At 41.4% G+C, this 24,799-nt stretch overlaps 1 protein-coding gene across 5 annotated transcripts; it reads left to right on the top strand.

The window, feature by feature from the left end:
* Nucleotides 1-1,364: 1,364 nt before the first annotated feature.
* Nucleotides 1,365-23,286, top strand: postnb (periostin, osteoblast specific factor b). 5 transcript variants are annotated; one of them, XM_061827039.1, is made up of 24 exons: nucleotides 1,441-1,466; nucleotides 2,578-2,770; nucleotides 5,054-5,255; nucleotides 6,309-6,407; nucleotides 10,957-11,021; nucleotides 12,246-12,403; nucleotides 13,102-13,266; nucleotides 13,331-13,477; nucleotides 14,262-14,403; nucleotides 15,190-15,402; nucleotides 15,685-15,819; nucleotides 16,323-16,471; nucleotides 16,553-16,689; nucleotides 16,854-16,984; nucleotides 17,065-17,195; nucleotides 17,368-17,470; nucleotides 17,600-17,667; nucleotides 18,007-18,052; nucleotides 18,162-18,188; nucleotides 19,851-19,964; nucleotides 20,103-20,150; nucleotides 20,233-20,310; nucleotides 20,395-20,433; nucleotides 22,764-23,286. In XM_061827039.1, the coding sequence occupies exons 3-24, from the start codon at nucleotides 5,134-5,136 to the stop codon at nucleotides 22,790-22,792; spliced, it is 2,346 nt and encodes a 781-aa protein (XP_061683023.1). In that variant the 5' UTR covers nucleotides 1,441-1,466; nucleotides 2,578-2,770; nucleotides 5,054-5,133; the 3' UTR covers nucleotides 22,793-23,286. The 5 variants fall into 5 exon arrangements, with proteins under 5 accessions (XP_061683025.1, XP_061683023.1, XP_061683024.1 ...); XM_061827040.1 differs by having other exon boundaries at nucleotides 1,442-1,466; nucleotides 2,640-2,770; XM_061827041.1 differs by lacking the exon at nucleotides 2,578-2,770 and having other exon boundaries at nucleotides 1,365-1,466.
* The last annotated feature ends 1,513 nt before the right edge of the window (nucleotides 23,287-24,799 follow it).

Here is a 24,799-nt window from a genome sequence, read left to right as displayed (position 1 = left end):
GTGAAACCGGGGCCCGTTTAATTGAAAAGGAGGCTACGGTACGCTGCTGGATGAATACTAATAGGTAAATACACATCTTAGTTATAGCTTCTGCAGGCTCCCGGAAGAGCACTTCATTTGTCTGCTTGTCACTTGCATGAATAGGTGAAAAAGTGAAAGTGGATAACATCCTGCAGCACATCTCACCACACACCTCAGTGACGCTAAATCAGGTCTTAGAAGTCACTGACCTGATGGAATGGCCCGTGAGTACCAGACAGGATAGATAGGATTATTTTCATTATATGGATTAGGATCAGGGGTCACCAACGCTGTCCGCGCGGGTGCATGGTTGCCCACGAGGACTACTACAGGTGCCTGTGAGTGATGTTCTAAAAATGGCACAGGTCACAAATTGTTATTATTACTTGTGCTTTAAATTTTCAATCTGACTTGCTTACATTCATAAACGTTTTACAATAGTCTCATTTAATACAAAAAGATTAAAGCAAATATATTTTACGTACAAGCGGCACAGTTGTGCAGCAAGAGCGTTGCCATCACAGTTCTGAGGACCGGGGTTCAAATCACAGCCCCGTCTGTGTGGAGTTTGTATTTTCTCCCCGTGCCTGCATGGCTTTTCTCCGGGCGCTCCAGTTTCCTCCCACATCCCAAAAACGTGCATTTACTGGACATTCTAAATTGCACATATGTTTCACTTTAAAGAATGGAGTCACCCAATTCTTTCTGTAGCATATTAAAGTTGTTTATTTTATTTCTGTAAACAGCACAGAATACACATTTAGCTCACAGCACATAAATAGCATCCGCTAACAGTTCTCGCACGCGATATGTTTCGCTGTACTTCAGCTTCTTCTGCGTATCTGAATCACACAGCATGTAAGCTAACAAATGTATAGGACAAAACTCTTTCAAACAATATTTTAAGTGAGTTCTATCCTAATTCCGGTGCTCAACAACAGACAGAAATCAAGCATGACAAATTAAACATCGAAAATAATACAGCCGGATTAGACATAAAAATCACTCAAATATTCCTGCCAATGTGTTGCTCTTATTGTGAAGCAACAGAGAGTTGCACACTCTCTTCCTGTTCATTAGTTCTTTTTAACACGGGCTTTATCGTGTTCAATTAACGTATTAAAACTTAGAAATGCGAAACAAGTTCGACAGCAATCTACCTCAAACGCAGCAACGACCCCCAAACTCCCCACCCCGTGTATCTTACCTGTGAACAGCACAAAATACACATTTAGCTCACAGCACATGAATAGCATCCGCTAACTGTTTTCACACGCCATACGTTTCAATGTACTGCAGCTTCTTCTGCGAATGCGCTGGGCAGCGTCGGCCGGCGGCTGCAACACAGCGCCCCTGCCGGCGAATTGCTGTTACAATAAGAACGAACACACTTGAACGAAGCAAATGTTATGCATGTCCAGTCACACAAGAATTGAATTTGAGGGGTAAAGTATTTTAAAAAAAATGTTGTGTGTGTTGTGTATTGGGTGGGCCAAAAATAATAATGTTTATAACTGTACATGTTAATAATGTCTTAGCCCTTCCACTCCAAACACAATGCGCCACACATCAGTGTAATTGTGTCTTCGGAAAGCCACGTCGAGACCACGGCCACAAACAAACAAAACAATAGCAGTGACACGATGTCAACTGTTGGCCGCTTCGTAAAAACACAAATTCGTCGACGTGTGTGCAGCACTTGCTTGGGCGATGAGAGTCTACTGCTGTTGTTTGCTTGCGCATGTGAAGCTTTTATTTGTGAGAGTTGGGGATTGCGGCGCGCTGAATCATCCGTCTATTGATTGCACTTTTCAAAGATTTAAGTCAGATGATAGACTTTTGAGTTTGCAGACACTAAAAGCTTCTGCGTTATCGCCTTTCATCGCCGTCACGGGCTCGCCCGCAAAGATACGGCGTCGAGAAACGATTATGTGACAGAGAAGTACTTTGCGCTGTGTTTTCATCATTGATGTGGAAGTGAGCAAGAGCGGAGGGATCGTGTGAGCGCCGACGCCGCGCTGCGTGCAATTATCGCGACGGCGAATACGTCGGCGTTGTTGCTGCATACCAGCGAGTCGAATGCGGAAACTTCCCGTGTGTTCAAAGATTGGGATGAGCAAATTAATGCGTTGAGGGTGAAATCCATTTGTCAATATAACAATCGCTGATGGGGAAAAATTGAGTGATTGATACCTTGCCTGAAAATTTCTAAATTGAAGGCCCGGTGGCCGCATTTAGCCTGCAACATAGTTTTGTGTGGTCCACAAATGCAAGTCATGTGCGTCAAGGTCTTTAATTCAGGCAACAACAACAAATGAAAATGTTTCCCAACATTTTGAAATTGTCGTATTTAACATCCATCCATCCATTTTCTTAGCCGCTTATCCTCACAAGGGGGGCAGAAGTGCTGGAACCTATCCCAACTGTCAAGGGCGGGAGGCAGGGTACACCCTGAACTGGTTGCCAGCCAATCACAGACAACAGTCACACTCACAATCACACCTAGGGGCAATTGAGAGTGTCCAATTAATGTTGCATGTTTTTGGGATGTGGGAGGAAACCGGCGTGCCCGGTGGAAACCCACGCAGGCATGGGGAGATCATGCAAACTCCACACAGGCGCAGCCAGGATTGAACCAGATCCTCAGAACTGTGAGGCCAACGCTCTACAGCTTAGCCAGCGTGCCGCCCGTTGGATGGACAATTTCATGTAATAAATATACGCAGTCCTCGATTTACAGCATCTCAAGGTGAGGAACGGTGTGATGCGAACTACCGTAATTTCCGGCCAACAAGCCGTGACTTTCACACGCTTTCAACCCTGCGGTTTATGCGGTGATGCGGTTAATTTGTTTTTTCTAACGGCCGCCAGGGGGCACTTGAGCGGAAAAAGTAAGAATGAGCCCAGTGTAATATATGTGCAGAGGAATTGACTTCTAACGGCCTTGTTAGCACTGCGCTAGCATTAGCACTGTGCTAGCGTGCTGCTGCTGTGTTATACTGGCATGTCTCAGTGATATTTACCAATAAGTTTCATTTTAACCGGTGGGATGGTCTGAGCGCTCTTGGTGCTGAAAAGTCTCCTTTTGATTAATGCGCATGCACATATAATTTGTAAACTTCCGGCCAGTCTGAAACGTCTCCACCCATGCTTGAACATGTGCCATTCGGCAACTTGTCGCCGAGAGTTCATGTTGCCTATGGACGTCTCAGAAAGACGAACACAGCGAACGTACATATGTGTGTATATCTTTTTATCAACTTTTGTTTTAAGGTTAGTTTGGGGTTAGGGTTAGGTTATAATATATGTTAGCTCCCTCGATTTAGAAGAAGGGGAACTATGAGACCGGGTGATTTCCCAGTAAGCGTCTGCTGTGTACCCAGAGTTCCCCTATTCGTAACGCATGCGCATTCATCACAAGGAGACTTTTCAGCACGGGAGAGCGGTCAGACCATCACACCTGCCCTGTTAGCATTAGTACTAGCGTGGCGCTAGCGTTTGCTTTAGCACTGCGCTAGCGTTAGTGCTAAGCTGCGCTAGCGTTAAACTTTCTGTGTACCATCTTTCTTTCTAAATATCTTGTGTTTGAATGTGAGTTTCAATGTGGGCACTTGCGCTTTTACACAGCTGCGGCGTATGTATCTACCAAATTGTATTTCCTTTACAAATCTACTCGGTGAGGCGTGTGACCAGGTGCCTTCTGTCGGACGGAAATTACGGTAGTTTGTTCAAGGGCTGTAAGAAAATGTGGTAGCTAATGCCATGAAATACGTTACTGCTGTACTTACTAATTTATTCATGATCTATAAGTAATTTGCATATAATAAAAGTAGCACTATTACTGACAGACTACAATGAATTCCAACTTGCTGTAGTTTGAGACTTTGAGACCCAGTACTGGCTACATAAAACTTTGTCACTTACATTCTGGATTTGCTTTGTCATAATTCAACAGGTTAAAAGTTCAGACTTTTTTTTTTGCGGGGGGGTTGTGGCCAGATACATATTTATGAATCCGGGAAGCGGGGGCATCAGAATGGACTGATGTGGGACTTCCATGGAAATAAGCCCCACGTTTGCCTGGAAAATCCCAAATGTGTCCCATGTGGAATCCTTATGTTCCCCTGATCACCGTGCAGCACGATTACACGTAATTTGACGTTTCTGGCTTTAAAAGCCGTTATCGCAACGTCACGTAACCTAGTCTAGTCATTCCCCAACACGAAGCCAATTTGATTGTTTGGATTATTGCCATGTAAAATATTTGCCTTGGCTCTCTACAGTTTGGGGGAAAACACTGACCCGGCGTGACCTTGTGTGGTTGATGAGCAAAAGTGCTTCTCACCACGAGGTGGCACACACACAACATTGTGCAAGTTAAGCAGATGTTGCTCGCAGTGTAGTTTATTGGTCATCCAGAAAGGAGAATAACATGATGTGTCTGTTTGAATGGTGCTGTTGTGTCAGTGGTGTGTAGAACCGGAGCTGACAAGAATTTCAATCACACTCCTTAGACGCTTTATTAGGTACTGCTGCACCATGAGGGCATGCATGTGCTTGCGTGGAAAAACATTATAAATCTTCATCTTAATCGCATGTAATTTACCCCAAAATGTACTTTTTAAAAATTGTGTTTTACAACATAGCAACTTGTTATTATCATGGTAGTATCCAGTGCAACTCCATCATCCTGAGAGCAGTTTGTAATATTTTGCTTCCCTCGTTTTGCATCCCAAAAGAAATTGCGCGCTAATAAAGTGTCTCGTGACCCTTTTGTTTCCCATCGATATGTTAAAAAGGAGTGGAAATGAGGATTTAAAAAGCAAATGTCAATGGCACGTCATAAAACGAAAAGTTAAAATGTGTTAATGGTACCATAAAAAAAAAAAAACTTTTATATTTTGTTATGATCAATTCTTGAGGGGGAAAAAAAAAGGGGGGGGGTTGGGGGGTGGGCTGTGTGGGTTGGCAACTTTCTCTGAGAGGTTCTTGGTAGTACTTGCGCGTTGATGCTGTCATCCTCCCGGAGCAGGAGGCGAGTGAGCGCGCCGATATATAAACTCCCACTGCGAGAGGAGCCCTCATCACTTCGGCTCTGCCAGGCAGCCCAGGATGAAGCTCCTCTTCGCCGCCACTTTTGCACTCTTCGTGCTCTGGTCCTCGCTGGACGAGGCGCACTCGTCGGCCTACGACAAGATAGTGGCGCACAGTCGCATCCGGGGCAGGAATCAAGGGTAAGGAATGTACAGTACGTTGTTTCTTGTGAAATTATTCGTTTTGGACACCCTGATGATGTCATTGTGTCTTATATCAATTCACCACAGATGCGTAATAATTACCCTTAATAGTACTGCTGTCTCTTGCTTATATTACATAAAAATTGTACATACGTACATACAGGTAGGTGCATCTTATTAAATGAGAATATTGCTAAAATGTAGTTCATATGTAACTCAGTATTGCATGTATATTATAGACCAGTCTAAAGACATTTATACAGAAAATGACTTTGGAATCTCCTTTAATTTCAAGCTATAATGATGTAATTTAATAAAATGACATAGTAGAAAACCTTTATAATATGAGTTCCACTTATGAAACAAAGGAAGCTTCGCACAATAATCTAATTTATTGAGAGGAACTTTAGCATTCATTTGTGATTGTATAAAAATTTGCATTTTGGCACTGGTGTCTTTTGAAAATAATGTATTCCAGATTTTACATATACATGTGTGCCTCAAGATACGAGTGATCTGACTTGCAAAGTTTTGGCGCTACAAGCTGATATTTTTTTTTAATGCTTTGATTTCCAAGCAAAATTATGAGAACTCTGTGCATTATACTCCACACACCAGAAGGAGCAGCACCTTGTTCATTGAATTGAAACAAAAATTGGGGGGAAAAAAAAACAAACTATAAATCCTATTTCAAGATGTAAAAACTGTGTGTTTTTTTTTTTAAATACAACAGTATTGAGTTGTAGTTACCTTATTTAAAAAAATATAAAAAATATTCAAATGTTTTGGAAGGTGGAGTATTGTAGTAGATTATTGGCATTTCAATTTAATTTAATGGAGAAAGACGTTTTGATTTACGAGCTTGGTCACACACAAACCTGTATCTCAAGACACCACTGTATTACAAATTTATGATGACAGCATAGTTCACCATATGGTCACATCATGTTTTCAATCACGTCTAATAAACTCTTCAAGTGTTCGTCAAGTCTGAATCCCGGATTTGACCCGATTCATGTTTCCTTTCTCCCCAACGTCAACATACCTCAGGCCCAATGTGTGCGCGCTGCAGCAAGTCATGGGGACCAAGAAGAAGTATTTCAGCACTTGTCGCAATTGGTACCAACGCGCCATCTGCGGAAAGAAAGCGTAAGTACTTCTTGAGTCAGCATTATTGATTGTGAGTGAAGTCGGTTCCGTTTACGATCGCTGGCTCAGTCGACGGAACAGCGGCACTCGCAAATGTTCTAAAAATTGGAAATCTACTGAAATGTTTGTTGAGGGAACTAAATCTTTGCATGACTAGAGATGATTTCAGATTAGATTTCAGAGTGAAGCATATCACGATTATAGTGACCAAAGTAATCATGTTAATTCGTATTATAAAGATACAAAAAAAAATGTTTCTTCATGGTTGATGAGTGCTCCTTGGCATTCATAGAAAAAAAAGTGCATTTCCAAACAATCTCACATTAGCCATCATATTAAACGGCTGACAGATGATTTTATTGAAAAAAAGGGAACTTTCACTAACAACCCAGACTAATCACAGCTCCTCCCCATCATACTTCTCTATCAGTTGATTCAGTTAAGTTCACTTCAACATAGTTCCTTGACAACAATGTACTACTTTCCTATTCCAAAGTGCTTTGTGGCTAGCTTGTCGCATATCAAAAACTGGAAACAAAGTGAGAATTTAGTAAATAGCTAGCTCGGTTCCACAGAAATATATACAAGCAGGTGAATTTGTGAATAGTAATTTGTTTTGAAATCCAGAACAAGTGTTGGCGAGTCGGATCGTGTTCACCCTCCCTACAGCCAACAATCAGTCACAAAATTTGGACGAAACGTTAGACAAAGGTTTCCGATGGATGGGCATCTATCTTTAAATGTCAACCCTTGAGTGTTAGCTTCTTTTTAGGTTTTCCTTGCTGGACCCCGAACTCTTTGTCGCGTTTGCATTAAAGGACGGTCTTGTTCATTTGCGTTTGGAGAGGATGGGGTGGGGTGGGGTGGGGTGGGGTGGGGGCACCGCGTGAGTGTCAGTGCAGTCAACCACAGACTCCAGGATGTGGATCTGAACTGCTGACACCATTCTGTTTTAAGTCCAACTGCACATCTTATTTTTTTTTTCTCCGACTCTCTTGCCATTTCAGACTTCTCAGCACTTTTTTGTTAAAACAGGGACGGAAGCCATGTTTTATTTTTTTTTTTTTTGGGTGGTGGGCTATTAAACACCCAGCCCTCCGTCACCGACTCGCTCCATGCCCGTCACGCGCGTTTGGGTTCCAGCAGTCCATATGAACAGTTTAGATTCGCTTTGGGTTTTTTTGCGTAGGATGACACTCTTGATTACCACCACACGATGCCCACCCGCTGTGTGTGTGTGTGTGTGTGTGTGTGTGTTGTGTGAGATAATCTGGGGTGTCATGGGAAATGATACAAGTTCTCCTAAATGGTATGAACACTTTTCACATATCCAATTATGTATCTTTCTTCTTCTATTCATGCCAGTGACGGATAAGGACTGGCAAAACGAGTTCCATCCTGTGAATCCACCTGATGTCGTTCATAAAATAAATTATTAATTTAGTGTTCAACTAAACAGGTGAAGATTTCACACAGAGAAAGATAGTGAGTAAATTGAGAGGTAATCCTCATTTTTTTCAGGATAACGTATGTTTTGTGCACATTTTTCAATATAAAACATGTGCCTTGGGTCAATAAAGGTTGGGAAGTTTCCCCAATGATTTTGCAAATGTGGCACAATGCAGTCTTCCCATTGAGACCTTTTTTTTTTTTAAAGAAGACCTATGCAAAAAAAAAAAAAAAAAAAAAAAAACACAATATTTGATTATTTCTAGACACCAGCACAAATTCTACGTGCATTTTCCTGGCACTTGGGCTTCAAAGGAGACTTCCACGCTGCTGACTGGCAACTGCGCTGAAATGCAGCCCCCGGGGGAGAATATATTCTACTTGAGCAATTTACCGTGAATCTCCGAGGAATGCTTTCTTCTTTAAGGAGACGCTGACAAGTCAAAAGTTTCTGAATCCTTGGTCAGACACAATCCCTCTGTGTGAGAGTGGAGCTACCTTATTTTTTTTTCACTCTTTCTCTTTTTTTTTTTTAAATATGCTGACTGTGCCCTGACTGGGCTGCTGTGTGATCTCATTGCAGTGCCTCACAGTCTGATACAAAACCACAAAATAAGCACTATTAATCATACGGACGATTTTAACAATATAATCCCGTTTTTATGTAAGGATTAAAAATTCATCTTTAAATTGTTATGTCAAGAATACGCTAGCCTGTAATTACTATGTCAAAAAAAAAATAAGACTTGAATTTAATTTGATAGTTGGGGTCTACTGCATTTTTACAGACAAACACGATAGATAGATAGATAGATAGATAGATAGATAGATAGATAGATAGATAGATAGATAGATAGATAGATAGATAGATAGATAGATAGATAGATAGATAGATAGATAGATAGATAGATAGATAGATAGATAGATAGATAGATAGATAGATAGATAGATAGATAGATAGATAGATAGATAGATAGATAGATATAAACCACATTTAATAGTGCAGTAGCTGAACCAAATATGTTCCCTTGTCAGGCAAAGTGTTTTTCTTAAATGAGTCTTGGACACGTTTGGTGTTTTTGTCCTCTTGAGTGCAAACTGCATCCAATGCAGCATCTTGTCTTCATCAGATAATTCAAGCATGTGACATTTTTCGTGTGTTTTGTCCCAAAAGAATGCTGGAATACGCACAAGCTCACTATTGTTGCCGTTTTACAAGAGCAGGTGACTCACATCTGGAGCTTTTCTCCAGTTTACTTTCACATGAGAACTGCTTCTTTCTCCACGTGGATATTACGGACATGGTTGTTCACTCCTGAACACACCGTGGCTTTATTTGATAAGGTTCTTGAAATTTATTTTATTAACAGAGCAGAAACTGAACTATAACGGTGTATGAGCCGCTTATCCTCATAAGCTTTCTTTGGGCAGGAGGCAGTGTACACCCAGAACTGGTTGCCAGCCAATCGCAGGGCACAGAGAGACAAACAGCCGCACTCACAATCACACCTAGGGGCAATTTAATGTATGCATGTTTTTGGGATGTGGGAGGAAGAGTGCCCAGAGGAAACCCACGCAGACTATAGACTATAGGCGGCACGGTAAAGCGTCGGGCTCACAGTTCTGGGGTTCCGGGTTTGATCCCGGACCCGCCTGTGTGGAGTTTGCATGTTCTCCCCGTGCCTGTGTAGGTTTCCTCCGGGCACTCCGGTTTTCTCCCACATCCCCAAAACACGGAACATTATTTAGATACTCTAAATTGCTAGGTGTGATTGTGAGTGTGGCTATTTGACTCCATGTGCCCTGTGATTGGCTGGCAACCAGTTCAGGGTGTACTCCGCCTCCTGCCCGTTGACAGCTGGGTTAGGCTCCAGCAACCCCCGCGACCGTTGTGAGGATAAGCCGCAAAGAAAATGAATGGTGATATGTATATATATGTATATACATGTGTGTATATAATTGCGGTGTCCTTGTGGCTATTTTATAATGTAGCATAAGTCGCCTGTGCATCCCCAAAGGTTTTTAATCGTGGAGGTAATGTCCAAACATGTTCATGCCATCAGACGTGTTTACATCCAGCAGCTGCACTTTATAGTTTTTTTTTCCGACCGCCCTGGGTGATCTGCTCCAATTTTAGTGCCTTTTTAGCTAGATTTTTCGAGCAATCCAGACATACCCATTAAAGGTGAAAATCTGTGAAATTCACACTTTACAAAAAAAAATGAACTTTTGAAGCACATCTTTTACTTCATTCACCGTAAACAAGTTTCAAAGCAGAGTTCCTCGTTTTTGAGCATTCTGACTGATATTTCAATATCCACAACATTGCAGGTTCCAATTAGCTTTTTCAGCAGAAGGACGTTAATTGGTTTACGCAAAACACCCGTTCCCGACAAGAACAGTGAGAAAATAACCTTTTAGTGGAAAAACAACAAGCAGAACATTAAGTTGGAATATTTTCAAAATATTTGTATTACATTGTCGGTGCAGGAACAGAAGTTTTCTTCAACCTGAAACTTGAAATGAACCTGAAAGAAAGCCTGGGGTTGCTTTGATATGACGTGCTGTGTCGTAGAGGACAAATCATTCTTCTGTTCGGTTGCTTTTGGGCTTGTCGACAGCATCCCTCAGCGTTCCCGGGCAGTTTTTCAAGGAGATGGTAATTTTGACTTACTGCAAGAGCACAATACTTAGTTCAACAGTTTCCATAGGAGAGACCATAAAAGGGTCTTTGTGCTGACCAAAACGTTTTAAATCCTGAGTTTCGTGCCATGCGTTTCGGTATGCCAAAATTAGGTTAACCAAATGCCAAGCAGCAACTAAACTGATTGTGAATCTTAAAATGGAACACTCTGTAATATAAAGCTGCAATTTTAATCGAAGCTTAATCCAGGAGCCAGCTTTCCCATTAGCGTGTGGATCAAGACGCCGGATGGCGTGACATCGTTTGGTAGCAAATGAGCCAAACGCTAACATCTGAAAGCGCTGTGACAACAATGTTATTGATAGCCGACATATCATCTGACACTGCTAGGAGTCCACCTTTTGAAAGGATTCGCTACCTGCCTGCGGTTTTGTAATGCGCTTGTTTCACCTACAGGACCGTCCTTTACGAGTGCTGCCCCGGCTACATGAAACTGGACGGAATGCGCGGTTGCCCTGCAGGTGTGTGGCATGAACCAACTTATGTTGGACTCAGTTTATAAAACTTTTATTTGGGCATATCCTCCAAACCCTGCGAGCAGCTGCTTCTTATTACTCCGGTAAAGGAAGCACTCACATGTTTCTGACACATGTAGTCTCGTTCTTTGAGGTGCACGTGTTCAAAGTTGTAGTAAGACTATTGGCTAGCGGTTGTGAAGCGTGTCAACCTCCAATTTTTTGTTTTCCCATCGGAAATAGTGGCAGTTGAAATGATTTGCTTCAATGTCAGACTGCCGCCGTCGTCAAGTTTTTTTCAACAGGACATCACATGTTCATAAGTAACATTTATCTTTTAGCAAGCTTAACAGAAGTACGATTCTAAAACTAAGCTGCAATAGTTTAATGTTGAAAGAATCCAACATTTTTTTTCCACTTTGATGATGAAGGATTAGGGCAAGATAAAAAAAAATGTCTTTGCAGATGTGCTAACTTTATTCAACCTGCGTTAGTTTTAAAAGAAGATATATTTATGTAGTATGACAACAAGACCAATTAGCTTGCACCGACCGCAATTAGCAGTCTACATACTTGTACTCTTTCCCGCCCTTGTTTAACGCTGCTCGTTATTTTGGAACATATCATAAAAAGTCCACAAAAAGGCAAGAAAAAAAAAAAGATATAAAATTAATTCTCACAAGATGTTATGCAGCACTTTTCGGCAAGTCTTGAGACATGAATCTCCCGAAAATCTTTGTCATTTTTGGTCATGACGGTGGCTAATGATTAGCATCTCTGCCTCGCAGTTTTGAGGTTACAAGATTGAATCTCGGCTTGGGCCTTACTGTGTGGGGTTTTCACATTCTCCATTTGACTTGCATTAAGATTCATCCGGGTATTCAGGTTTCCGACCCCATTCCAAAAACAAACAAGTTAGATTGTAGTTATTTTTTTCACAGAGGGCCCTTATGAATGCAAAAACCATATAACTGTCATGATATTATCAAATTTCCAAAATTGCCCCTGTGCATTTGATTGTTATTAGGAACGTTTTAAACCCAAAACAATAGATTTTGGTAAATAGATAAATTCATAAACAAATAAATAAAGAAATGAATAAATAAATGAATGAATGAATGAATAAATAAATAAATAACTTGTAAAATTGGTTAAAGTGAAGAAAAAAAGCATTTTCAAAACAGACTTTGCCAGAGTTAATTTTTTGTTTGTTTGTTTACACCTCCACAGTGGCCCCGATCGACCATGTGTACGGCACACTGGGCTTGGTGAAGGCGCATTCCACGCAAAGATACGCAGACATGTCCAAGCTAAGGGGTGAGATCGAGGGATCCGGCTCGTACACCTTCTTTGCACCCAGCAACGACGCCTGGGAGCTTTTGGATGAGGTGAGGTCCATGATGGAGCCCAAAATACGCCCCTGAAACACAGAGGTCGCAAAAGTACTTGCACTCTGTACTCATAATAGCTTTACGTACAGATACTTTTATAAAGAGAAGTACTGATTCGAATCCTGGAGCTTACTTGAGTAAGCACACTCTCTGAAATGAACTTGCGTATACAAGTCAAAAATATCCATTTTTTTCTCACTGTCAATGGCATAGGACATCCGTTTGATTACTTCAAATCATATTACATATCATATTTTGTTGTTAACAGCTAGTTAGCTTTAGCACAGCCTTGCTGCTTTCAAAACGAGGTGATCCCACAATACTGTGAACATTATCAACTGAGCGTCTCCAAAATTGTTGCCTTCACCATCCATGTATGTACCCTAGTTCACCTTACACTTTGTCTGTTTCTTTTTAACGCATTAAAATCTCAAATAATCACGATCATGACCCCAGTTAACTTTACCTCAATCTATTTCTGTCTTTTTTACATTGGACGATCATCCATGGAAGCTGAAAAAAGTAACAACGCTAGACATTACAGACCTCTGATTTAAAATCTCAGGAGTGAGGAAAAAAAAATTACACAAGTGAAGTACAATGGCCGAAAAACTCTATTTAAGAAGAGTGACCAAAAAAATGGTACTATTTGTAAATATTTTGTTATTTTCATTTTCATTCTTCCCCCGTGACAGAGCATGCGGGCTGCACTTGTGAGCAACGTCAACATCGAGCTGTACAACGCCTTGCATTACCACATGGTCAACAAGCGCCTCCTCACCAAAGATTTACGCAATGGCATGACCGTTACCTCCATGTACAACGACCTGGGTCTTCTCATCAATCACTACCCCAACGGGGTGAGCCCCACCGTGATTGCCTTGCCTCATGACCTGCCATAACTAATGGCGTCTCGCCCCGCAGGTGGTGACCGTCAACTGCGCCAGGATCATCCACGGCAACCAGGTGGCCACCAACGGCGTTGTCCACGTCATCGACCGTGTCATCAGCGCTGTCGGGACCACCATTCAGGATGTCATTGAGGTTGACGATGACCTGTCTACACTGAGTGTGAGTAGGGGTCAGTGGCATTTATAGAAACCATTAATACTGGACCATAACGCAATACTGTATACCGTATTTTCCGCATTATAAGGCGCACCTAAAATTCTTTAATTTTCTCAGAAGCCGATGGTGCGCATTATAATCCGGTGCACTTTATAGAGGGATCAATATTGAGCCTTTGGTGCAGCTCCATCTAATGGATGCATAACGTAACCCCAGCCTCTACTGTAGTGTCTATTCTATCCACCTTATAATGCGGTGCGCCTTATATATGAAACAGGTTTTAAAATAGGCCGTTCATTGAAGGTGCGCCTTATAATGCAGTGCACCTTATACTGCAAAAAATCCGGTACTCTAACAGAATGAAACTCTAGCACATACGTCACATTTCAAATGTTAATCTCGGACTTCTTTCTTGTAATTACCATTCAAATTGTATTTAGTCAATGGTGTGATGTTCTGCGATGCATTTTGAGATCTTGCATGTATCAAAATTTATTTCGGTTACTGCCTTTTATGCTTTCAAATGTGTAAAAATGGCATGTTTACATTGACAGATAATGATTTTTGTTCCTATAATCGTGATAATGGACAATTTAAATAACACTCCCTGAGAAGGGTTGTGTCAGGAAGGGCATCCGGCGTAAAAATTGTGCCAAACATATATGTGCGTTCATCTGAGATGACACGCTGTGGTGACCCCGAAAGGGACAAGTCGAAAGAAACTTACTATCTCTAGTCTTTATCAAGTAGCTAGTTGAGCTAACCATACTGCTGGATATTCCTACAGGATATTGCCCAAAACTCTGGATTGTTGGACAAGCTGGGTCAGCCCGGACATTACACTCTCTTCGCCCCCACCAACGACGCCTTTGCCAAGCTAGGAGGTGACGTGCTGGAAAGGCTCCAGAGCGACAAGCAGGTCCTCCAAGGTACACCACATATTTGCGCACAGAAATGATGAATCGTCCCTAGGCATCTCACAACCCTGCATTAGAGTCCACAAATGAAACATAAGGCATCTTTGTAACTTAAAGATGAAGGTACAAGCATAGATATGCATAAGTCAAAATTCTCAGACTCTGTGTTGACTTGACTTTTTTTTTTGTGACAGGTTCAGTCAGTTCCAATTGGAAACATCTGAAACCGCAATATTCTGTGCAATGAGTCTGGAACGTGGTCACACTTTGGCAAGCCACGCATACATTTTCGTGGGGAATAACAACCCAAATTAGTTTCTACTTTCAAATCCCGCATGTAATCATGGACGGAAAGTCAATAGATGAAAGAGAATATTCAGAATGAAATAGGATTGCACATTTACGCTGATAAAGGCCTATTGTGAGATGGAAATTTTTATATTGTTGAAAAGTTTGTAAAATTGTCCTGGAATCTGTAAAAGATGATATTGATCTTGTCTGCGGCAACATAAAACAGCTTTCCCTGGAAGTAGTACTTGAACAAAGCAGGCTGGTCAACCTCAAATATTTTATGGGTTGATGATGTCAGATCACACAATCCCACACAAAATTAAACAGAACAGTGGCAGAATCCCAAGTGGTTATCCTCAAGGACCCAAAGGATCCAAGGGTCTTCTGGTTCCTGTGAGCTTCTGTTTGTAATGTAACACGAGATGTAGCACAAAGCCACCCAAGCAGCCAACAAGCCCCATCAACCAGTGCAACTACATTCACTCCAAACTTGTCTTCTATTCCCAGCTCTCCTGAATTTCCACCTCCTGGACTCGGTCCAGTGCTCCGAGGCCATCATGGCCGGCACTTCTTACGAAACTCTGGAGGGCAACAGCATTGTGATCGGCTGTGACGGCGACAGCTTCACTGTCAACGGCATTAAGATGGTACGCAAGAAGGACATTGTCACAACCAACGGCGTCATCCACCTCATTGACCAAGTGCTCATGCCAGACTCAGGTTAGGTCTGCCTTCTCTATTTCTCTTGTTGACATAGTCCTATGGTTTTGTGAACGGTACATATGCATTCTCTATGCCAGAAACTGATTAAGGATAGCACTCAAAAAACCCAATGCTAAACCCTAAAACTAACCTAAACCCAAGCATAACCCTAGACGTTACACTCACCTTTGTCCTACTGTTCTTCGAATAGAAAATATATACTGCGCTGTACGAGCAAAAGGCTTACAGCTTTGATATGATCCTATTTTGACAGTGTTGGGATTCTATCTTCCTTTAAAGCTAAACAGGTGATGGAATTGGTGGGAGCCTCCCAGTCCACCTTTGGCGACATGGTGTCAGAGCTGGGTCTGTCTGCTGCCATGAGGCCTGAGGCCGAGTACACTCTTCTGGCCCCCCTCAACGTCGCCTTCAACGGTAAGCCCCACTCCGTCCAATCCATTGCGTCATAAAACTCCAACTTCTCGCACTCAGAATGAAGCTAAGTGGAAGCCCTGGAGTTGTGTTTGCCAAACGTGTACGTACAGTCAATGGAGCCAGGATACTTTATGGGTTTGGAAAGAGTGCTCGGAGTTCACAGTGCGCCAACAGCTGGCGGTAACAGGAACTTCGTGTTTGCACTGGAAATTATCCCCAAAATGAAGACATGATTTGTAGCTTATTTCACATGGTCCAGCCACCAAGCTCAAGTTCATGTCATAAATCATTCTTTACCGCCATGCCTTTGCTCATCCGTGCTGCTACTTGTGACGGATGATCACAACATTTTCTAAACATGCCCAATCGAATAATTTGTATGAAATAAAATCACAATGTTGTGAATGCTTACTTGGTATTAATTCATTCATATGTTTACATTGTTGCTTGCAGTGGTATACAACAGCGTTGTCCTGAGAGCTTTTTCTGTGTTTTGGCTGCAGATGAGGTGATGTCCATGGATCAAAGGATGCTGAAGGTTATCCTAGAAAACCACATCCTGAAGAAAAAGATCATCCTCGGACAGCTTTACAATGGCCAGACGCTGGAGACAATTAGCGGGAAGCTTCTGAGGGTCTTCATCTATCGCACTGTGCGTCATCCTTACTGAGAACCATTAATCCTTGTGGATTTGAGGCATAATCTTGGTTGTTTTGTCTCTGGTCTTCTGCAGGCCGTGTGCATTGAGAACTCCTGCCTTATCAGAGGTAGCAAGGAGGGAAGCAACGGAGCGCTCCATCTCATGAAGAGCTTCCTCAAACCAGCTGAAAAATCCATGTACGAGATTCTGAGAGATAACGGCGGGTTCAAGTAAGTACCTCTGCAGTCTTTTCGAAAGCAGACCTTGGCATTGAAACGCTACGTAAACCATTAAACCGCAGCATTGTCAAGCTTTCCATTAATGGCACGTGCATGGGTATGAAAAAGGGATGCTGTTCCACTATTCTGGTGCCAATTTCCTCTCCGTGCTACAGGATCTTTTTGTCCCTAATGGAAGATGCCGGACTGACAGACGTGTTGAGACAAGAGGGAGACTTTACCTTATTTGCCCCTACCGACAAGGCGTTTGCTGGTCTGAAAGAGACGGATTTCACTCTTCTGAAAAGTAGGCTTACAGCACACCAAGTTTGAGCGCATTTAACATGTTGCTCATCGATGATTACTTTTGCCCGTCTTTAAAATTAGGCAACATAAACGCTCTCAGAACCATCCTTCTTTACCACATCAATAACGGCATCTTCATTGGCGGTGGTTTGGAAACTGGAGTGACGAACCTTCTCAAGTCCCTGCAAGGCAGCAACCTCAAAGTGATGTTTGTGAGTAGAGTTAAGCCTATTTGCTTTTTTTCTTTTAAAGCATATCAACCGCAGTTATAGTATTTGTGGAGCAATAATCAAATGATCTTAACTCACAACAAGCTGGTAGCTATTATCATGTGGAGTCATCCAAGGTATTGGGTTTGAGGTTTATGGACGTTGTCATTCGCAGGCAAACGACACCCTGCGAGTCAATTCAGTCCAAATCCCCGACTCTGACATCATGGGCACAAATGGAGTCATTCACTTCGTCAACCAACTCTTGTATCCCGCAGGTAAGATTTTCCAAAATCTCTCAAACTGTATGACACCCCCCAAGCCCCACCTCCCAACAAATCCTCGTCAACCTTGGTATTGTGTTTTGTTTTTTTTTTTTAAATGAGATTTCCTCCACTTTTACGCAGATTTCCCTGTTGGAAACCAGGATCTCCTCTCGCTACTGAAGAGGCTCATTTCCTATACACAGATTAAGGTTGGTCATGACCTCATCCCGTTGTACCTGTACAATACCTTAGAGATTTTTATACAGTGCTATTTGAAACAAGTTCCACTTAGAGTGTTCGTATCTCTTGAAACGGTTGGCAAAAGTAGTGACTGGAAATCCTGCACAAAAGTAGAAGCAATTTAAAATGTACTTTTGTCCTCTTACATAACACCAGGAAAAAACTCAATGCACGTTCTTGAGAGTTTTTGTGGGGTTACTGATGACACAACTACCTACCAAATTTCATGTCGCTCAATGAAACTGTAAATGTTCTGTACAACGTTGTGTGTACTCTGCGCTAACATACTCTCACTTTGGAATTTCCAGTACATTCCAGGCTTCAGATACCAGGAAATCCCTCTCACATTTTTGAGTGAGTAGTAAAACAACTGAAATGTAATGCACACTATTTATTACATGTTTTGAATCTCCTGAGAGGTGTACTCCGACATTAATGGCTTTATATCTCCGACTTTCAATAGAGAAGATCATCAGACAAGTTGTTCAAGGTAAAATTCGCCAAATAACAATTAACCCTCAACTTACATTCTGTAAAGTGATTTCCTCACTAGAAAATTCTTTAGACATGAACAAACTCTGGTTAGTAAGAGGACTGCATCAAAAGTAGCTGCGTCGACCAATTTTTCCAATTCTCATCCAATAGTTGTCAGCGCTCAGCGGTGAACGTGAAAATAGTAATCACAGACCTCGAGCAGGCAATAATTGAGGTCAAAATACGGTTTAACCTCAATAAAAGGAAAGTATCAAGCTTCTTGATTACTGATCTCGCAGGTCACTTCGCCTACATCAGTTTGAGTGATGGGTACACCGGCACTTGAACCAGTGTACTTCCAGTTGCATCTTTTCATCAAGCAATCAGCTACCAGAAAACTGTCTTTCGTTATATCCAGAAAAGGTTTTCCACGACGTGTTTTTCGACCTCCTTCTAATGGGAGTCCCTTAGCCTGGTGGACTCTCCCTGACGAGTGGCAAATAACGCATTGCAATCTCTGTCACACATAATATACAAAACAGATGCCATGTTTTTTTTTTCCATGTTAAACAGATGTGTCCAATGATGTGATCGTTTCCTTCCCTGGCACACGTTGCTGACCGCCGCAGAGCTCAAAGAAAAACTGTGCCATAGTAGCTTCTAAGCAAACAGACAAGACAATTAAACAAACACCAATATGAATTCAAGATGGGATCAGAGATTAACAAGCTCTCTCACTGCAGTTTTCATGTGACTCACTAACATTGACACCATGGTCCACCCGCATTAGACAAGATATGGAAAAAGAAAAAGGAGCTTTGTAATTTAGAAACCCCATTATTAGATAACTGCTTTCAATTGTGGTTTATTTGGGCAAATTCCCCAGGAGGATTTCGTCAAAATATTTGCCCAAATTGTGGCATCATACCAAACAGTAGCTGACTTTGTTCAATTTTCTTCAGAACGTTCTTCATGACAATTTCATGTCATTAAATTAAACTGCTTTCTGATTTCTTCTCAAATCTTGCGCATGAGCTACCAAGTTTTAAGGAAGGGGTAACCGGAATCTAAGATCTTGCAAAAATTTGAAGCGTTCAGGCATGTTGAGGGTTCCAAAAGATTAATCTTTCATCTGAAGACTAATTACTTAACCCTGAAATTCCAAGAGTTGATTTATTAAAGTTTTGTTTGATGGCATGTCATCAAACTTTAACATAATAGACCTCACCCACATGCAAAGACAAGAACTGAAATGCTTCACAATTAAGCGTTGTTCAGTGGATGGATGTATTGTGGTTCAAATTTGGTAGGTAATCAAATAAATCTCGATGACCACTAGAAATGGCCAGAATGATCCTAAAATGGTAGATTCAAACAAAGATGACGGGCTTTCTCTGTTTTTTCAGGGACTGGTTCTTGAGGCTTTTTTGTGGATCAATTCAGACGAGCCGAACAAAGGTCACGTTGCAAAGTGAAACTGGCTTACATTGGCTGAATTTTGATTTTTGCCAGTCCGATTAAAGGTTTTGGGGAATTGTGGGGAATTACATTCTTTTGGAGAAACTGATCTAGTGAAAAGTCCATTTGTCATAATACGTCCATCCATGTGAATGACAATGACTGTGTAAACTGTCATGAAAGAGATATTTCATTTTGTTTTTGCCCCAACCTTATTTAGTTCCCGACGTGACCAAAGTGACGAGGGTCATCCAACAGGAGCCGTCCATCACTAAGGTGACCAGGCTCATTGAACGTGATCCCGCCATCACCAAAGTCACCAGAGTTGTCTCAGGTAAGTGTTTTTATGGAAAGAAAAGCAGAACAATCTGCGGAGTGACGCTTTGATGGACGCAATACAGCTCTTTAATGAACCGTATGAGCTTCTTCCCAAATGGTTGTAGATAACTTACTATGCTCGTCTTTTTTCCAGCACCTCAGTACTCAGTCAGCACTGGCACTACCCACGTTGCCGTGGATGGTTAGTAAAACTAATTTGCTGAACATCATTAGAACTGCCATAAGCCTTGTAAATAATGGTTTTCTTTAATTGTGTTGTTTAGGAACTAATCTCGCAGAAATCTCCACCATCGAAAAGGATCAAAACTTCGACGGCGACCAGCTTGTCAAAATGATCCATGGTGAGTTTTAAACGACTGGTCTTTGCACGCTAGCTGTTGGGAAGCCACCGTATGAGCTAATGATGTCTACTTGCTGTCATGTAGAGGGCGTTTCAAGGAGAAAAACTTCCCGAAGAGTTTTAGGTAAAGCAATAATTTAGTCGGTGAATGTCATTGCTGCAACAAAAGCATTTAATACCGATCAGCTTGCTAACTGGTTGAGTCTGCATTCAACTGTCAGTCAACGGCCTTGTCTTTAAAGAAACAGTCTGAAATGTCCGTATTGCTGCTGTGTGTGTTTAATTCTGAAAAACTGGGACGTAGGAAATTTCGACTGCTTTCATTCGCTATACAGTTTCAAAGATTAACAAGAAATTGGGTGGACATGTCTATCATAGCGGGACTTACGAAAAAGTCCCTAGGACCTCTTCCCAAAATTGAACAGTAACTCCTAATAAGGAATTACATCAAATACGACCCAAATACCAGTTCTCCTAGAAAGGTGGCTCACTCTAATTTGCGAAGATTTTTGCCTTTACTATGTAATGTACGTGAAGCATGGCATCAAAATTCGACAAGTATTTTGTGGGGGGGAAAGGGGAGGTAATCTCAGTTTTATAAAACAATGCAGGAAAAGGTCTGAATGATGCATACCCGAAATTGAACAAAAACTTAGCCATTGTGGTTTGAATCTCATTTTTCCAACACTGTTTAATGTCGACAGAGAATGGCATTAATGTTTGATCCTCATAGAGGATGCGAGGGCCTTTTAATTAGGTTTTGTTGCATGACCTTGGCCCCATGAAACGCAGAACAAATCTTATCGCAGGGCTTGGGTCATATTTTTGTTTGGGATATTTCCTACTTCCCAGAGGTTTCACTGGCAGCACGCCACTGCTTTCTTGCTAAGTTATTTGATGTCATAGCTTCCGTTATCACCGATATTGGAATTAAGGTTTAGGTTTAGCCACACAAATCTAACCCAAGCAAGGAAGGCGAGTGACTAGAAAATCAGCCGCCCACCAAAAGGTCCGTGGAGAAAACTCTCTTCATTCTCTACGTACTGTGGTCGTTGAGACCCGATTACCATCCAAACCGACCCTCCTCTTCCAGACATTCCCTATCTGATTCAAGATCAACAAACATAAAAATAGCTTTGGAGCCATTTGAATTTACAACTTCCAAATCGTTGGCCTTGAAGAGGACAATCACGAAGCTCAAACCAGACAGCCCGGCTTAGTTGAACGTCTGGAAATGAGTAAACATCTGGCTGCTAGGCAACAAAATGAATCCAGCACCACACATTTAATTTAATCCCCGGTATCTAGGACCTGTAACACAGTAGGATAGGATCAGGGGTCATATATTTTACCCCAGCTCTAGATGGAACATAATGGATTCAGGGATTACGTTTAAGTGGTAAATAAAGGAGCATGGAACCTGCAAAGATGTTATAATAAGTAAGCATCAGCTGTTTACCTCACCAGAGATTTGGTACAGTAATAACCTTAACATTCATCTGTTTCAATGGAACATTTATACGTTTTCTGCATAAAATTAACTGTGATCCCTACTTTTAAAAAGTAAAGTGATTAAATGGCAGACGACTTCAAGGACCTACTCACCAATCTGTTTGAACCCACTTGACAACTCGAGGTTTGTACATCTGACTATTGTGAGCCCTCCAAAGCATATTTACGATCGACCTCATTCAATAGAAACGTACACGGTTATGTCCTGTCCTTTAATTAATGCTATCACTCGTCCAGACAGTCCAGACATCACCTCGCACAATAGAAATAAAAAGAACAATTAGAAAGAACAAAAAGTGGTCAAGGCCCACATCCCATTGTGCAAAACACATAAAGAACTATATCATGTGATTTGTGTAATTGCTTTTCTAGCCAGCTATTGATGGTAACTGCCGCCTTGGACAACAGAATTAAATGCCCACCAATCCATTACTATACCGCTTGTCCTCATCAGTGTCAAATGTGAGGTAGAGCATATCCCACCTAAGTTTGGGCAAAAGGAATGGAACACCCTGGAAAAGACAAATAACCACCCGTGGTAAATGTGCTGGCTTTTCTCGGCAGTTAGTCTTGATAACCGCGAGTGGGAAATATTTGTCAATATAAGGACCAAAATCGGTCCAGGCCACAGCAAGAAATTTTTTTTCTTCTTCCCAAATTGTCTAAGTCTTTGTCTTTTCATGCGACTACGCATGCATTTTTGTTGTGTTGTCATGACTGTTGCTGCACTATTTGGACTAATCCCGTTCATTCAGCATCCTCTACTGTCTAGTGTATCACTGTACACTCAGAAAAGAGATTTTTCAGCACTCCTGCTTGACCAAACTCGACGTTTTCAGGACAGGAATTCTGATGTCCAGCATTTAAACTCCCTCAAAAACACCTCAGTTAACTTGGAGAAATCAATTTAAAAAAATGTCCTTTTCCTTCTTGTCTTCGAAGCTGGCAGCAGGCAAAGAGTGAGGGGCTAAGCCTGGACGCGCGGGAGTGACCAGAACTAAAGCAGCAAGGCATCAAAGGACAGCAGGTTGAAAGTGGCTTGCTGACGCAGGGACGCACTTTAAATGTCATTTCAAGTGTACTCTTGGTTAAGAAAAAAAAAAAAACAACAACAAAAAAAAACGGTTCCGGTAAGCAAGTTCAACGATACGTCGAATGCATATCCACAAGCAAAAGAACATTCATTCTGACTTTAATACGAGACCATTAGTGTAGCAATAAAAGAAAAAAAAATAGGGTTACATCCTATACTTTTGCCCCGTGCCTTTGCCGGAGTCAAAGCAATGAAACACAAGTAGAAGATTTCGTAAATTCAAGCATGATAAATAAGCAGATAAATGTTTTCAGACCCTGAAATGCTCCCATCTCCTTTCACGTTTAAGTTGTTAAAACGTTTCATGCACATTTTTATGTCTCTCTCATGTCAAATATTGTATCCCTGTTAAGGTTTCCCTGCTTTCTTACCCTTTTCCCCCAACCATTTTCCAATAAAGTTCATTCTTTGATATAAACATGCCACTTTTTCCAAAAGGACACCAGACAACGACGGCTTGGCGTATTCCGAAGTTTCTTAAAAGGTTTTGCACGTCCAACATTGAACCCCAACTAATTATGCCCATTTTGCCTATTTACAAGTTTTTCCGAGCTCAAGTGTTTAAGATTGTTAAATTCTTCAGCTGTGGCCAAGTCATAATAATTGATGGCGGATGGAGAACCTGGCGGTCTGATTTCGTAAGCTTTTAAAACAAAGATTCTAAATGGAAAAACTGTTTCATGTATATCCAAATGGACTGGCCTGCAGTCCTATGAGGTCTGTGTGTTTGCTTTGGGTGTTGCGAGTATGTTTTGGATCAAATTAATCAATAAGTCTATTTGATTGAGTAACAAACTGTTCGAGGAGGCTTTTTATTAGTCACTAAAATTCAAGAATGAATCAAAGGTAATCCTGAGTCAATCCATTAATGGCTGGCCTAGATGTATAAAACTATCCAAGTGTCCATATTATTTGAGAACATATTAGTGGAGTACATTAAGATTAAAGGACAGTGAACCCAGAAGTAAGCCCTGTGGAACTCTACACATGATTGTGTGGTGTTCCAATGTTTCCTTACTAACCAATGTAGTTTCCTAATGTATGTCTAACATATTTTGGCAATCGATTCAAAAAGACTAAACAACAAAACCCACAATAATACCATTAAGCCTATTTTCTCTTCATTTTAAGACATTTATTGAGCTGAACTAGCCTCGCTTCTATTAGAGTAGATGACAGGATCGCACTTTTCTCGGTAAGCGGTTTCAACTCCCACACACTTCTTTTGTGGTGTTGCACCCAAGGGGGATGGATGCATTTCTACACCCACAATATTCCTGGCGACCCACACTTTTCCTGCTGTTATTGCAATGAACGCGACACCATCAATTAGCCCCCTTAAACACGCACACACGCACAAAAGCGTACGCCTTTCTGTTGGGGAATTGCAATTTAAAAGAAATACAACTAAAAATGTACATTTTATGTTACATTCAATTGAATTTTTTCTAGATACATTTCTTTTCTTTTTTTAAAAAAAATATGCCTTAACTAATATATCCACGACAGATATTTTTTCTTATGTAATTCTTTTTCCATCTTGAATTATTTGTATATTATTTTTACGATATATTTAACATATTCAAAATATTATAACCCATGCCAGGAAATTTAATCATTAAAATAGCACAGATTAAAGGGCAATAGATGCATATGGCCAGCACGGTGGCGCAGCTGGAAAGCTTTGGCCTCACAGTTCTGAGGTACCGGGTTCAATCCCAAAGCCGCCTGTGTGGAGTTTGCATGTTCTTCCCATGCCTACGTGGGTTTCCTCCGGGCACTCCCATTTGCTCCCACATCCCAAAAACATGCAACATTAATTGGACACGCTAAATTGCCCCCAAGGTGTGATTGTGAGTGCGGCTGTTTGTCTCTATGTGCCCTG

This window comes from Syngnathoides biaculeatus, chromosome 8 (genome assembly GCF_019802595.1).
Source record: "Syngnathoides biaculeatus isolate LvHL_M chromosome 8, ASM1980259v1, whole genome shotgun sequence".
Taxonomy (NCBI): Eukaryota; Metazoa; Chordata; class Actinopteri; order Syngnathiformes; family Syngnathidae; genus Syngnathoides; species Syngnathoides biaculeatus.
Note: the sequence above shows the minus strand (reverse complement) of the source record. Positions and strands in the feature narration are given on the sequence as shown.